The following is a 15,423-nucleotide window of genomic DNA, read 5'->3' on the forward strand; positions in this document are numbered from 1 at the left end:
CGGCATGGTGCTGTGAAGCGAGCCCACGTCTTGAAGCCTCAAGTTATTGAGAATCAGGTATTGTGCATTACCCCATCTGCCATTGTGCGCTGTTGTATCAGTAGTTAAACATCGCAGCGAATATCATGGGCAGTGGAACAGGCTCAAGGAGGGGTTACTTCACTCGTTCACGTAACGATACCGGCGCCTGTTACCTAGGTAACCCGGCTTTTGCTCAACTGAAAACCTGATATTGAAAGCTAAAGCGCTATTGGTCTGGGTATCTATCTATTGTGTTAGGTACCATTTCAGACTGCTTGGAAGTAGCCAATTGTTTACCTCTGCCGTTATGGTTTGAGAAATGCAGCTCCTGAACTCCGTTCGTGACGCCGGTTGCGGTTTTCCATGTCCCCATAGTGTGCACCGCATAGATGTCTCCGACGGCACACATCCAGCATAAGGCGAAGTGCCTATCCACTTGATCCGTTGGTTGGATCTGTTCGCTCCGACTCCGACATGTCCACACCGACATCCTCGACTGCAATCTCTGTATCCGTACCACCCTCAGCTTCTCTGCTTTACTCCGAATCCGACACGTCCATAGCAGCACCCTCATCTTCCTCTTCCTCTTCTTCCTCTCTTGCCCTCTTTACGCCTTTGGTCGATTCCTCGGCGGTAGGGGCGGCAGGAGCGGCAGGAGCAGCAGGTTCATTCACAGGTTTCGCCTTCGTAGGGGCAGGTCCCGTTCCAAATACCGATTCTTGTGCGGTCGTCGTCTCCGTTGACTTCGGTTCTTCCCTTTCCGGAAGCTGAAATGTACCATCGAGTTTTTTGACGGTGTCGGATTTCCCTTTTGCGTATTGGATGTTCTGGTTTGTGTTAGCCAAGTAATCACAGAGCAATTGTTCCAGAATGACCGAGAAAGGGAAGAATTGGTTCGACGCACCATAGGCTTGCCGAAGAATTCGAAGCCCTGGAGAGCCCGCATTGCCTGCGTACTCGAATCAACGTCTCGGAAAACGACGTGTGCCTGTCCGCGCATTTTCGTGGTTTTGAGCGCAACAACGTCAAGGACAACACCATATGTCGCGAATAACATATACAAGTTGCGCTTAAGGTCGGCCTTCTGGAGCTTGTCATTGAGATTTCTGACGTAGAGACTGCAGAGAGAATTTAGCTTTGAGATGGCGGGGTTTTGTGAGTTGTGACGTACGTCTGGTTTGGTGGAGTCGGCCTTGCGACCGTGCCGGGCGGTCCCCTCGCTGAAGTTGCCATGGTGCAGTTGTGGAGAAGGTTGAGCACCACGTAGGCTTCAAGTACGGGAACGTACACTCAAAAGGTTGAAGCTGTCGCTGATGCCAAGATTTCGGGACGTGCTCGAGCGTGGTGGTTGGACCGGGGCAGCTCCTCCGGTGCCTGCCCCTCTGCGCGGGGACTTCAACTCTCCCCAGCTTTCAAACTCCGTAACCGCAATCGCTCGCAAAGCAATAGTAGAGAGCTCCTCCTATTGCAATCAGACTATCATTATGGCCCCTCCCGAGGTTCACCACCTTTTCCATCACCCCATTGCGGACCATTCCTTCTCCGCCGATCGCCAGACGCTGGCTGTGGCCCGCGAGAACACAGTCGATCTGTTTAAGAGAAATGGAAACAAGTTCCAACTCACAGATGAGTTGACGGGCCATGATAAGACGGTTACTGGTGTGGATATTGCGCCCAGGAGCGGCAAGATCGTTACCTGTTCCCAAGGTGGGTTGGAGGCAACCGTACCATGTCCATACCACACAGTAATTGACATGGCCTAGATCGCAATGCGTACGTTTGGGAGCCCTCTGCTGACGGCTGGAAACCCACTCTCGTACTTCTCCGCATCAATCGCGCTGCTACCTGTGTCCGCTGGGCTCCTTCCGAGACCAAATTCGCCGTAGGCTCTGGTGCGCGACTTATTCCGGTCTGCTACTTCGAAGAGGAGGACAACTGGTGGGTGTCGAAGCACTTGAAGAAGCCTATTCGAAGCACCATCACAACTGTTGCCTGGCACCCGAACTCTGTATTGCTTGCTGCAGGTTCCACCGACGGCCATGCTCGCGTTCTCTCTAGTTTCATCAAGGGTGTGGATGAAAGGCCTGAACCCTCTGCGTGGGGAGAGAGGCTACCGTTCAACACTGTGTGTGGAGAGTTCTTGAACAACACGGCAGGTTGGATACATAGCGTCGCATTTTCTCCCAGCGGCAACGCCCTTGCCTTCGCTGCCCATGACAGCAGTCTTACGGTTGTCTACCCCAGTGCACCGGAGCAACCTCCTCGTGCCGTTATTAACATTTCCACCCAACTTCTGCCCTTCATGAGTCTAGTCTGGAGGAGCGAAGACGAGATTATTGCTGCAGGCTATGATTGTCAGGCCTACCGTCTTCAAGGCTCGGAACACGGCTGGCAGCTAGCTGGCTCGTTGGAAACCAAGGGACGCCCAGGAGCTCAAGGTCACAGGGAGGAGTCCGCGCTTAACATGTTTAGACAGATGGATCTGAAGGGCAAGGCTACGGATGACACAAAGCTCGATACCATCCATCAGAACACAATCACTAACATCCGCGCCTTCGAAGAGGCGGGTGGCAAGGTCACCAAGATCAGCTCCAGTGGAGTTGATGGAAGAGTCGTTGTTTGGACCTTGTAGGTGAGAGATAGTTGGTGCTGTCCTGACTGTTTCGGTGACCACATTGGTGGAAATGAGAGCTACAACTGCAGTGGCACATTTATGTGAAGGGACGTATCGATTTGAATAAACAACATCTTATTGTCATCCACTTTGTCCAATAGTCGCTTCTAATTGAAGTTCAAGGACGGGTCAACTGGTCAGAGGATCGTCATAAGAAACCTTAAAGACATGCCGACGAGGACAACAACAACAACGAGCCGCGCACGGCGCAAATCCTCGCTCCTACTCTCCAGATGTTCACTGTTCTATTCGCCGCCTCAATCACATGTTCGTCCTTTTCGAACACCCCCGGGGCCGTGCGCGCCAACTGTGCCTCCATCTTCTTTGTCTCTATGCCGAAACAGTACCGTTTAACATTCCACCTCCCCCTCGGGCCCCCTGCAAACGTTAAGGTCAGAAGCTACCCCACGATCTCTTTGTCTATCATCTCGATAACTGTCAGAGCTCCCTTCAAATATGGTCGAGTCTCCGTACCTCGTCCGGGACGACAGTCCAGTTCCAAATACACTGTGCTAGCATCCCCTATCACCGAGTTAACAAAATGTACGGCCTCAAAGGCGGCACCGTCGCCATCCCCTCGTGGATTCTCATTTTCCGCTGGGGGCAGCTGTTCTTCGCCATCTTGGCTCTAGCCATGTGCGCGTACTCGCTGTCTGTCTACGGTGGAGGACCTGTACGTATCGATTCCTCTTCAGTTCTTTCACGTACACTTTAAGCTCAATGCAAAGGCCATGATACTGATAACTACATAGCTCCAACCCCCTCTAATCTCCACAATCATCATCTCAGGCCTAACCCTCGTCCCCATCCTGCTCTTCACCACTCCTCTGCACCTTGCCCAACGCAAAATGTACGATCCGCGCATCGCTCTGCTGATGGATGGCTTCGCGGCGTTGTACTGGCTCGCAACGTTTGCGGCGCTGGCATCTTACCAGCACATCTTCCGAGACTGGGGACGTAGGTTCGATAGGTTTGTTTTCGCCGAGGCAGAGGTTTGCTGGGAATGCAGGAGGGCGTGGAGGACGGGACTTGCGGCTACGGTGTTTTCCGCCGTGAACTTGTGCGTATCTCTTTTCTCTTTCCCGTTTCCGGTCCCTCTCTCCGCGTTTCACGCTTTTTCATGTTTTCTCGCGTGAGGAAATCAGGTATGATCATCAGAAGAACTAATGACCTGTCGTCGCAGCGTTCTATTCACCCTCACAACCCTCGCCTTCCTCTACTACTACCATTTCCACAACGCCGGCGTCCCCGCCCCTGGTATCCGTCACAGTGACCGCGGCGCAGCCGCCGAAGCAGCAATGTCGGACAAATACTCTGGAACCTCTCCCACAACGACAACCACCACGACCGCTGGAGCCGCAGGGTTTGCTCACCTTCAATCTCATCACCCGGGACAGAATATCGACAATCGGTACGACCAGTACGCTGGCCCGGGAGCAGGGCCGTATGAGCAATCTGGCGGATATGGTGCCGGGAGTTACAGAAATGAGGGATTGGGCGTGGGGGAAGTACCGCAGCGTCATGTTCAACCGCCGCTGTCACCAAATAAGCGTGAGGAGGGGGAGATGGAAGATGTACCGACTCCGGCTGTGGGAGCTGGAGGTGATAGGTGCGGTGGTTAGGAGCCAACACTAGGCAAGGGTCACGAGTAATAGAGAGGAGGGGAAAGTTCTGTAAGGCTGTTGTCATCCTTTGGGGAGACAGTTCACTCGTTACTTGAACATGTTTTCTTCTTTATGAAATGAGGCTTTACGAAGTAGAGCTTGTAATTGCGGTTCACAATGGGCCTGAATTAAGGGAGTTTGCTACCGATAGTAATCAATCGCTACAGTCAGAATAACTATCATTTCATTCCATCAATCACGACTCTTTAGGAGATATGGTCGTTTCTGTCCGCTTCTCCTCGATCTCACGGTTGGACAACTCCGGTTTATCTGCGTGTTTTTTTGCAGTTTTTGCGGCCCGCTCCTGGTTATACTTCTCCCACTGTTCTCCCGACGGCCCAATACCGAATATGCCCATTCTCTTCCGTACCACAGCCAACCCAATTGCGACCACAAAGTTCAAAAGAGAAAACCCGAGAATCGCCTGAAACTGCCTGTTGTAGCTATGCCCGAAAATCTCCCCCAGCTGCGTTTTGACACCCGGAGGCAAGTTATCCAGTCTATCAAAATTCTCAATAAGTGCCGATTGGCTCGAAGGGAGAATGGACGGTAGCCTGTCGTCGAGAATCGTGTTGTGAATGGCCGAGCAGATGGCGACGGCCACACAGCCCCCTAATGTGCGCAACATATTCAAAGCTCCGGTGCCCACGGCGATATCCTTATCCTCGACGCTAGTGTATAGCAAGAAGTAGTATACGGGACTGGCGAGACCCAAACCGAGGCCGGTGATGATTTCATAGGCATAGGTTCCGGGCCAGAAGCCAACGGAAGTAGGGAGGCTACTGAGGAGTCCAATGCCAACGGAGGCAATCCCTGTGGATAAGATGAGCAGATACTCAGCTGCAATCTTTCTTCCCATCCTATGACTGACGTTAGAGCCAAAACCCCAAATCATTGGTTCATCTTACAAGAGGCCGCCAAGCATAGCGCCGAATGGTGTCATCAATGTGACTGGAAGAAGAAGAATGCCTGCCCTCTCGGCACTGGTACCATTGACTGCTTGGAACCGCTGCGGAAGCTGAATGACGGCTACATAAAAAGGCATACCGAGCAGAAACATACACCTGCAAGTTGATGAGCCATTGTCAGTTTCAAGAAGTGCAGAAGTATTACAGTAATAGTAGCACCATGGACGGATTGGTGAAGAACTTGATTGGGAAAACGGCATCCTTCTTCGTTCGAAAAGGGATCCATGCTTCATATATTCCAAATATGAGCAGGCCGGCGAGTCCAGCGATTAGCGTCCCGAGGATGATGGCACTGCTCCATGCGTACCGTACGCCGCCTTCTTGGAGGGCAAAGATAAGTGGGATAGGCCAGCAGACGGAGAGCACACCGCCAATGGCATCAAAACCACGGAGTCGCTCAATCTTCGATTCTCCGTCCCCAAGCCCCGGCATAGAGAAAAACAATATGACGAGCGCTGTGCCAACAATCGGGCCACTGCTATGGTGTTAGCACTAGGCAGATCAGATCTGGTTTATATACGTACTTCATGAAGAAGATCCATCGCCAGCTTGAACGGTCGCTGATCACTCCACCAAGCACGGGACCGAGGGTGTTAGCTATGGCAAAACAAGAGCTGATGACTCCTGAGTAAAAGCTCGCCTTTTCAGGTGTAATAAGCTGTGCGAAGGTCAGGTTTGTTCCGAGCAGGGGGTACTATCCTACTTTGATGATGGCCACGAATACTAGTGAATAGAGACCAGAACCTCCAATGCCTTGGAAAGCTCGGAAAACGATACTGAAGAGTTAGACTCAGAATCTCCAAAACCATGCGGCACTTACAGCTGTACCATAGTCTGAGCACCTCCGCACGCTAACGAGAAGATGAGAAAGCAGATGCAGCAAGCTACAAGGGCAAACTTCAGTCCGAAGATATCGCTCATATTTGCTGAAATCATGATAAATGCATTATATGTGAGGAGATAGGTCGTGATAAGCCAAGCGCCGCGTTCCAAGGCATCGAAGCTGCTCGAAATCTTGATCAATGAAGTAGTGATAATGGTAGTGTCGAGAGCTGATATAAAAAGTGATAACCACAAGCTATCTGTTTTAGCCAATTTCATCATGGCAGTACTGGCGAAACAAACCCAGCGACGATGAGATGTAGCCGCATTGAGCTAATCCCCGGCAGGAGTGATGGCGATGCTGATGTAGTCGGTCCATCGCTCGCGTCTGGTTCTCGTTTGGAAGCCATATGCATTGGCACTATATGTAGGGCAGAGAAGACGTTTCAGAAGATAGGAAGAATCAAGAGCAGATAGAAAATTTTCGTAACGTCCGTGTAACGTCCTATGTACTGGGATACAGTGGCATATTGGTCCTTGGCCTGGGTTGCATCGGATCTAGAGTTGTGTGTTCGCGCCGGGTCGTAGAAACGAACGGGCGTCGAAGTTCGATTCAGAGCTCCTGGTAGCAAGAACAAATCAAAGACCGGACTATACCGCAGTGTATCCAAAGTTGCAAGATAGCGGTGACATTGGTTGACTCAGTCATGGCCCTCATCCCTGAATCGTGTCATCAAGACGGTGTAGCACGTGACGTAATCCAACGATGCAGGTGTGCATTTTTGGAAGAGCATGGGGGACGGGATTTTGGATGAAAGCCCTGTCGGTTATTTTTCCGTACATTGGGTACATAGGGATTTCACTCTACCCGGGCATCGGCGATGGTGCTGTTGCCAGCAGTCCTTATCTTGGGACCTGACGCTGTTAGCCACGGACACTCCTAATGTCCTCAACCCCGAATAACTGGAACCTTACGAAAGGCCTAAAGGCGAGAGTCTCGCGGCGCAATCGGACCTTAGGGCATTTGGATGCGTTGTAAATGCAGAAGAACAATGTCGTCTTCTTCAATGCCGGCCCCATTGCTGGCCTCAAGACCAGATAGGACGCGTCACCTCGGACTCGGATGGTTTGCTTATGTGCGGACTGTCCATCAAAGTCATTCAGTAATGATAAGGCGGAGGTTTCAGGAGGTTTATTAGACGTGCAATCCGCACTGAGTGTGAGGTGACGGCGGCATGGTGGGAGCGAAAGGTCGCGGTGAAGTCACTTTGTAAGGAAGTCGCGTTCGACGAAGCCTCGCGTCGTGACACAATCTTTCCGTCATGACACCTTCACTTCCTTACAACTCTCTTGATTTCGCTCGACCAGTCTTCCATCAAGCGCGAAATCTGTTTTAGCACTGTCACTTTTCCTGTTTTCTGTTCACTCTCTTCTTCTGCGCGTTCAATTCAATGTCAGCTGAGAATCTCGACGCTGCATTAGCTGTCACAGACTGCGAAGCTTCGCAGCAACGACTTAGCCAATTCCTCTCACCCACCATAGCATTCAGTGGCGACAGCCTTCCTTCGACCGCAGTGCAGTATTTAGCTGCCTTCTGCGACACCGCGACTCCCGCGGCGAAGCGACGGTGGGTCGGTGTGGTGCTATCCAAGCTGATCAGAACCTCGGACGGCATAGCTCAGAATCTCAAGACACACAGAAAGCAACTCTCACAGCTCGGCCAGATCCTGCTTGCGAGCGGAGAGCTCGAAGAGACCCGAATCGTTGCTGGCCTCGTCATTCGCGAGGCGCTGTGTCGAGGCGTCGACAATGCAGATTGCTGGCCGACGTCCAAGGTGCCGGATAGCGCCCCTAAATTCCCACAAGAAGATGGTACGGCTTGGATGAGGGATTTCCAAGAATATCTGGACATCCTGGAGGATCTCAAGCTCTCCAATCAGTCCGGCAGTCCCAGCTCAGACGTGGCTATTCTCTACCCAGTGGCCTTGTCCACATCAGACAATTTCAGATGGCCAGACGCTGATGGCGTGGCTCCCGTTGCGCTTATTCAGAATGAGAGGCTCACGCTTCTGGCCACAGATGCTTCATTGCAAACGTTTCACTTCGTGGACATTCCACTCAAGCACATTAAGCGTTGCAACTTGAAAAAGTCTGGTCTTCACGACTCTCAAGCTCGGGCGACCAATCCTGAGCCCTGGGATGTCGAAATCGAGCTCGATGCTGAATTTTGGACATATAGAATCAACGAGTCCCGACATGAGGGAAAACGAGTCACCATACTTTTTCAGCATAAACAGGACTCCATGGAGTGTGTGAGCTGCATCAAAGAAATACTCTCTCACCCAAAGGCCTCGCTCTGTCCTCAGGCCCGACCCTCTAATGTCCCTACCGACAGCAGACCTTCTACGTGTGCAAATGGCCAAAGTTCCACACAGTCGGATGACAGAACCCGCCGCAGCGTTCAAGGTGAGCCGCCCATGTAAGAAATTCTCTCGAGATACTTGGGACTGCCTTGGTAAATGAAATCAAATGTGCTAATAGAATGTGCAGACAGCACCCACTTTGGAAACAATGTCGATCACAATGCCTCTCGCCCGAAGCCCTCCGAAACGGCATCCCCTAAGGGTCAACATGATCTCAACCAAACGAGCGAATCCAGACCCACCATCACGCCGCTCACTGGGTTCAAATGCACCGCAAAGAATAGGGAGAGCACAGCAAGACAGACAAATTCAGCTAGAGGATCACTGCCTGTAATCAAGAAGACCGGGCTGACAAATGAAGGGAAGGGAGCTCATCTTGAAAGCAACGAAGACGACGTCTACGCTGTTCCTGAAGATTCTCCAAAAGGAATGAAAACGCTGGGCCAGGTGAACAGGACGTCGAAGACCAATACAAGGACACGTCGCGGTGAACTCCCAAAGAAAGCCGACATAGACAATGCCACAGTAAATGTCGCAAAGGATCCGGGCAAAGGGAAGTTCGGCGCAGGAGCGACGAAATCGAGAATTATACATGATTCGGAGGGCGACGAACCCGGTATTCCTCCATATGCCAGTGATGCCGCATCGAAACACGCTCCGAGTGGGTTACGAACCCTTGTTTCGGCCGCGCATGTGGAGGAAGATCTCGTTATGCATAACCATGAAGGCGGTTTAGCGGAACGCAAACATGTTGGCTTACCCAAAGTCGTCAAAAAAGGAAACAGGACGGAGTCGGAGTCACGAAAGAACGATCAAGGAGACGGCGACATCTTTGATATTCCGAAATCACGGAAAAGGCACAAAGCGGTTCAGCAAAGGCACTCTAGTGCATCTGAGAGTCTTGAGAGCTCCGACAATGAGAGCCTTGATCCGGACTACATGGCCCCAAAACCAGCGCAGAAAAGACCCCGCCAATCAGTTGACACCACTTCGATCTCACGCCCCGGGCGCATCACTAAACCGAAGACTACTTCGATCAAGAGATCACGGAAGGGGAAGACAACCCAAGATGGTCACAATCCTCGCATATCTCCGGTCAAACCCAACCCTGTCGCAACATTATTGTCAAAGGAGAGTCACACTTCGACTAGCCCAAGGCCTGCGAGTGCGTTAGAGCCGGCATGTACCACCAATCCAGCCTCAGAACGCGCCATCATACAGACTCGAGGACCATCATCTCCCCTGAGAAAAGAAAAAGTGGCTCAGACCCTCTCTCGCTTGGTCGATGATGAAGGACCTACTCACGCAAGTCCTCTTTCCCGGCGCGCTGCTGCTATCAGCAACAGTCCTGTCTCAGGGCCAGTGGCTGATAATGAATTCGATTCTGAAGAGGTGCTAGCAGTCTACTGCGCATCTTCTAAACTGTCGACTGCAGCTCACCAAAAACGTTCGGCGACGATATCATGCTCCCCGAAGACACCAAAACCCAAACGGGTAAGGACCGACAATTTTGAGGATCTTCCCAAGACCATGGCACCACCTCGATTACTTGCTGAAGCCATTAGCCCATCACTGGAAATCAAATCCAATTCTAATCGGTTCTGTGGTAGCCGTACCGCGATGGAGCCCGTATTTGCTGGAAGTATCGATGGCCGCGTTGTCTCCGCGACCCAGTCAACACCTCGTCACCCAAATCCAGGGGCAACCATTTTGCGACCATACGATATGGAAGGCAAGCAGACTCCGGTTAATCAGGGATTATCGCGAACATTCTCCAGTGGTTCCAATTTGGAGATTGCGTCAAGCAACAGCAAGCCTTTGCCTGCTCCGCCGACTGCAGAGTCAACCGCCATATCTGGGCATGCGAGCCATGCAGATCTGGACGAAGAAGAACAGAGATGTCGTCAGATGCGCGATGAAGACCCTTTTAGGCATTCATCTGGAATTCGCAAACTCAATAGTTTTAGCCGTCGGTTGGAAGAGATTGTTGGCGTTGAGTTGCCTACCCTGACAAATGTTGCACCCCAATCATTGCCCCATGGCACGACGCTGACTAGGGATCGAGCTATTGATCAACCGGCCGCCGGAGTGGATGGGGATGAAACGTTGATCGGTGAGGAGGAGGACGAGCCGGCCATGCAAGCCTCGCCTGCCCGTATGCCTTCGTCCTCGCCAAGATCACGATACTCACTCAGCAGCCACAGCTCCACTTCTGCCGAACCCGATGAGCCCTCAGTCGTGGAATCAGAAGCCAGAGAAGACGAGGAATGGGAGGCTAGTCTGAGGCCCTATCAACGTGAACTCAGCGCGCAGCTTACCCGCATAACGAGGCGTGCGCTTCGTCATATTGTCGATAAGGAAACGGCTGTCCATGATATTGCGGAGACGTATAGGAGCGATGGGGAAAGGCTGGTGGAGGCGGTGGTGACGAGACATGGCCAGCAACACGAAGTGGTTCTGCAGGAGGTTAGGAAGAAGAAAGCAGCTATGAGGAAAGAGTTGGAAACTCGGGCACGGAAGCTCAGAGAGAGGAGGAAGGCTATGGATAGGGAGTTGAGGAGTGAGTAATTGGTGTGCCGGCATTTTATGGGTTAGAATTAGTCTTGCTAACGGCCTGGGTGCGTTCGAGGCGATATCACCAAGTCAGCAGCTTCTCGGATTTGTATCTTTATTACTGGGATGTTATGCGCGGTTAAACGTCTTGTATGGACTAGGGGCTTCATTTGGTGGAATTACCTTCACAGATTCTGCGGTCTCAGCGCTATGGAAGGCAACTGAAGGAGGGAGGTATGAATAGTAGGATATCAAACTGGTTATGGCGGTGGCTTATTGCATATACTGGAGTATAGCACACTGATAGTGATTCGAAATTCATAATTCCTTTAATACATTTCATTATTCAGAGTAGGGTGCTGTCTGTCTAGAACTGGATGTCCCGATGAAACCCTCACCCCTAGAAGGGAATGTTGACCATGCATTCCGTCCCCTTTCGTAGCACCAATGAAGGAGATACACCCATCAGCCCGCGCTTGCTTAGCGAAAGTAATCGTGGTAATAGTACAGGTTGGAACGCCTTTGTGAATACCAAAACCGCATGGGGAAGGACCCCTTGATGCCGTCCGCTTGCCTTCCCTCCACCTTCCCTATAGACCCTACCTTCTCCGAACATCCCATATTCCAAATTCACTCAAAATCCCGCATACGTCTGCATACTAAAATCACCCCCCACACCACCCCACAGCCCTTGCCCCCCGTTTCCACTCGCGCCCCCTCCACTCGCTCCCCCTGCATTTCCACTGCCACCACCCTGCAACGCACTACCCGTAGTAACACCATCATTCAAGAACCAACTCCAATCCTGATCGATATCCATGGGCATATTCTGCCAAGAGAAGTTATTCGTCGGGAGGGGGAAATTGTTCATCGAGTCGTCGTTGATCTGCGTCGAGAGCGCTGGATCGTTCGTCGTACCGGAGTTGTTGGGCAGTGCGGAACTGCTACCGGTGCTAGAGGGGTCAGCGAGGTTGGGGAAGTTGTAGAAGCCGTCGTAGGAGATGGACGGGAAGGGGTCGGTGGATGAGAAGAGTGTGTTGTTGGTGTTGGGGTTTGCGGTTGTGGTGGAGGTGGGCGTGGAGGCGCTGCCGCCGCTGATGGACGAGGAGAGACCTGGGTTGGCGAACAGGTCGGAGGAGGTGGAGTCGGACGAGGGAGTGATGAGGGCAGGACTGGCTGTCAAGGGCCCGTTTTGGGAGTGTGACTGTGAGGATGCGGATGCGGAGGCGCGCGATGCGAAGCCCGTACTACCCTGCCTTTTGTTGGAGGGCTGCTGAGACGTCCGTGACGAGGCGGCAGCAGGAGCTGGAGCCGCAGGCCCACTTTGTCCACCTCTTCTTACGGAAATCGTGCCAAAGTAGGGAATCACGAAATCGGTAGGACCCTCACACTGGCCCGGATTCCCTCCTCCCCCGTTCGCCCAGTCCGACTTGAACCTCCCAACCATCTTCTCCAGCACCTGCGCGCTCTGCAGTGCAACCTTGCCACCCTTCTCCGACGAGGCACGGCGGAAGATGTCGATGCTGATTTCGATGAGTCGGATATCCGCTTCCTGGTCCTTCGGCGCCATGCCGCCGCTCGCGCCGCCGAAATTGTACAAGCCGAGGACGATGAGGACGGCGGCGGTGAAGCCGATGAAGTCGATGGCTTTGCATTCGTAGAGGGGTTGGACCTCGCCGGTTCGGAGGGCTTGGTAGAGACGCAGGACCTCTCGGGAGCCGTTGACGCAGGCATTGCGGGAGAAGGAGAAGCGGGGGTTGGTTTGCGATTTCAGCATGAAGGGGAGGTGGAGGTAGACGCGGATCTGATGGTAGACGATTTGCGCCATGAGGCGTTCGCGGAGCTCGGCGGCGTTGTTCTCGATGTCGGCCATGAGCTCAGAATATTCGAGCCAGGCGGGGTCGAGACGCTTCCAGAGGTCTTCGAGTTCCTGATCGAGCTGCAGGGCCCAGGCGAAGGACTGCTCGGCGACGGACTGGTTACGGTCGATTACCTTGCCGGCGAGGACGGCGACCTTGTTCATGAAGATGAGGGGGGCGATGTAGGGGCCGTTGCCCAGGTCGGGGAGAGTTAGGTCGCAATGGCTGTCTTGGATGGCGTAGGGGAGGCCGAGAAGAAGAGAGAGGAACCGGTCACCGTGGTAGAGGGACCACCATATACTCTCGTGGGGTGCTGATGCGGTTCTTTGTCGATGCAGGCCCTGGCATCCAGTCAGTATCGTGTTGCGTCCTAGAGTCTCTGGGATTCTCCTACCATAAGCTGAGCATACAGCAGTCCTTTTCGCTGCGATATCCATGCTCTTCTTGGTTGGCCAACGTCCGCATACCACTTGGCCTTCAGGATCAAGCATTCCATTCCCTCCAGTGTAGCCGCATATTCGTCGTCAAACATAACAAAACGATCCACAGCCTCAATATACTTCTCCGCCTCAACCTCGTCATCGGATGAGATGCCTACAGCGAGGGCAACAAGGCCAATAGCGCCGATATTGTCATCAGCCAACGCCTTAGTAGCAAAGTCCCCCAGGGACTGGTTGGGTTCCGAAGTTCCACTACACTTCCTTCTCCAGGTCTGCCACCAACCGTCGTTGCTGTTGAGTATGCGTAGTAGTTGGTCATAAGGGGGAAGTATGGAAAGCAGACCCGCCTTTGCACGATCTCTCTTGGCTTTGAATCTGGCCGAGCCTTCGTCCATGATGTCTTCCGGGTTCTTGCACGTGATGGTATACCGGTGCTCAGCAACAGTATTTGGTGCCTCTTTACCGAGGGGAGATGCCTGGTCCATGCGTCCCTTCAACTTGGTCTTCATATCATTGAGCTATTTCGGTCAGCACGGTCAGCAACACAACACGTAGGGAGGTTCGAGCGTCCACGTACAGAATCCTCAAAAGCAGAGATGATGGGAATGTGGTGACCCCTATCCGATGCAGCACGCTGCGGTTTCGGTTGTGGTTCTGAGAGTATGGCAGAACATGCTTCGGAAGAATGAGGAGTGGGAGGAAACGTGTCCCTTGTGACGAGATGAGGGGTTCGAGAGGAACTGGTCTCTGTTTGGCTGCATGTTCGTTCACTCTTTTCCTCTAGAAGAGAGTCGACGAGAGCCTCCAGGCGGGACACCCGCTCACGAAGGTTCTTCCTATGGTCGACGACAATGTCCGGGTTCGCGTGCTCCTGGTCAATGCAGCGGGAGCCGCGAGCGAAGCACTCTGAACAGACATCAGGGCTGTCTGGCTGGAAGATGCACTTGATTTTGCGGCGACGACCTGGGTATGGTCAATCGGAGCTCGTAGACGATCGTCTGAGGAAATGATGCATAAGGGCTGAGTTCAAGAAGAATGGAGAGCAATTTGCTTGGGAAATAGGAGAGTTCAAGGCAACGAGGTAGACGGGAGGCGCGAGAGGAAACGAATTGAACAGCTTCGGAAAGGAAAAAGCACGCCAACAAATCCACCTACATTCAAAACAACTATGCGTGCCCTTCCTCATCTTCTTCCGCACCGCCAAATCCGTATGCTCCTTCGGCATCTTGTCCAGATCTAGTCCGCAACCGCTAGGTAGATGCACCGGACGACGTTGGGTACTCTTCTGATCGGCTTCCCCAGGAAGCTGACTGTGGATTATCTAAAATCAATCTTGGGAGTCGCAGGGCGTCTCATAAGGCTGGCAAAAGCTTGCGCCAGGCAGCAAAGTGAAATTGGAAAAGGTTGGTGTACACGCGCAAGCAAAGATGGCTGTGAGAGAAAGAGCAGCAGAGGGTTCGTCCGGGGCTCGTCCGGGGGGTGGTTGAAGGGGCTTTGTAAGCAGGGCAAGGTGGCTAATCACAGAGGAGAAGGTTCAGAAATGAGTGCGATAGGAGAGATTTGAGCAGGTTCTCATCTAGTGCTCACGCCTGATCCAGAGAGAGGAAGGGCGTTTGCTTATGGGGGCGAGCCCAAGGTTCGCCTAAGGGCTGTGATATATCTAGGGGAGGGCGCAGGACCGATGGCTCTTTACGGGCCAAAATGCGACGAACCCGCGGCGAATCGGCGTTTGCGGATTCCGACGGCGCGATCGCCGCATGGATATAACACAAATATCAGTTCCTAGGGCACGGATATGGACCCGTAAACTCCGTTTTATTCTCGACGACGAGGGGAACTCTCAGCGACTTGTTTCTTATTACGGAGTACACTGCGTACTCCTTGAAGGACTCGAATCCGGACATCCGCAGTCACCTGCTTAGAGCCACCGCCATCTACGGATATCAAGAATGAATCAAATGAACCGTTTCCGCGACACTTACCAGAACAACCCCTCCGT

General features: G+C 52.7%; 6 protein-coding genes across 6 annotated transcripts; 3 read left to right on the forward strand and 3 right to left on the reverse strand.

Annotated features, from left to right (window-relative positions):
* Positions 1-212: 212 nt before the first annotated feature.
* Positions 213-1,403, reverse strand: EI97DRAFT_428963 (U2 small nuclear ribonucleoprotein B). Its single transcript, XM_033797337.1, has 3 exons — positions 1,193-1,403; positions 926-1,139; positions 213-848 (listed from the first exon to the last, which is right to left on the reverse strand). The coding sequence occupies exons 1-3, from the start codon at positions 1,252-1,254 to the stop codon at positions 558-560; spliced, it is 567 nt and encodes a 188-aa protein (XP_033658406.1). The 5' UTR covers positions 1,255-1,403; the 3' UTR covers positions 213-557.
* A 102-nt stretch (positions 1,404-1,505) lies between these two features.
* On the forward strand, positions 1,506-2,653 carry EI97DRAFT_367459 (structural constituent of cytoskeleton; the record flags this gene model as incomplete). The annotated part of the gene is made up of 2 exons (XM_033795094.1): positions 1,506-1,728; positions 1,785-2,653. The coding sequence occupies 2 exons, from the start codon at positions 1,506-1,508 to the stop codon at positions 2,651-2,653; spliced, it is 1,092 nt and encodes a 363-aa protein (XP_033658407.1).
* Positions 2,654-3,236: 583 nt separating this feature from the next.
* EI97DRAFT_438300 (uncharacterized protein) lies at positions 3,237-4,317 on the forward strand (the record flags this gene model as incomplete). Its single annotated transcript, XM_033799487.1, has 3 exons — positions 3,237-3,368; positions 3,448-3,755; positions 3,879-4,317. 3 exons carry the CDS (start codon positions 3,237-3,239, stop codon positions 4,315-4,317), a joined length of 879 nt encoding a protein of 292 aa, XP_033658408.1.
* A 238-nt stretch (positions 4,318-4,555) lies between these two features.
* On the reverse strand, positions 4,556-6,428 carry EI97DRAFT_367523 (MFS general substrate transporter; the record flags this gene model as incomplete). Its single annotated transcript, XM_033795099.1, has 6 exons — positions 4,556-5,219; positions 5,268-5,423; positions 5,473-5,802; positions 5,852-5,985; positions 6,031-6,103; positions 6,148-6,428. The coding sequence occupies 6 exons, from the start codon at positions 6,426-6,428 to the stop codon at positions 4,556-4,558; spliced, it is 1,638 nt and encodes a 545-aa protein (XP_033658409.1).
* A 1,172-nt stretch (positions 6,429-7,600) lies between these two features.
* EI97DRAFT_454108 (uncharacterized protein) lies at positions 7,601-11,140 on the forward strand (the record flags this gene model as incomplete). Its single annotated transcript, XM_033800509.1, has 2 exons — positions 7,601-8,615; positions 8,700-11,140. 2 exons carry the CDS (start codon positions 7,601-7,603, stop codon positions 11,138-11,140), a joined length of 3,456 nt encoding a protein of 1,151 aa, XP_033658410.1.
* Positions 11,141-11,558: 418 nt separating this feature from the next.
* On the reverse strand, positions 11,559-15,065 carry EI97DRAFT_389003 (uncharacterized protein). The gene is made up of 4 exons (XM_033796194.1): positions 14,580-15,065; positions 14,002-14,387; positions 13,379-13,942; positions 11,559-13,325 (listed from the first exon to the last, which is right to left on the reverse strand). Exons 1-4 carry the CDS (start codon positions 14,647-14,649, stop codon positions 11,760-11,762), a joined length of 2,586 nt encoding a protein of 861 aa, XP_033658411.1. The 5' UTR covers positions 14,650-15,065; the 3' UTR covers positions 11,559-11,759.
* Positions 15,066-15,423: the final 358 nt, after the last annotated feature.

Source organism: Westerdykella ornata, assembly GCF_010094085.1.
Source record: "Westerdykella ornata strain CBS 379.55 unplaced genomic scaffold EI97scaffold_1, whole genome shotgun sequence".
NCBI classification, from domain to species: domain Eukaryota; kingdom Fungi; phylum Ascomycota; class Dothideomycetes; order Pleosporales; family Sporormiaceae; genus Westerdykella; species Westerdykella ornata.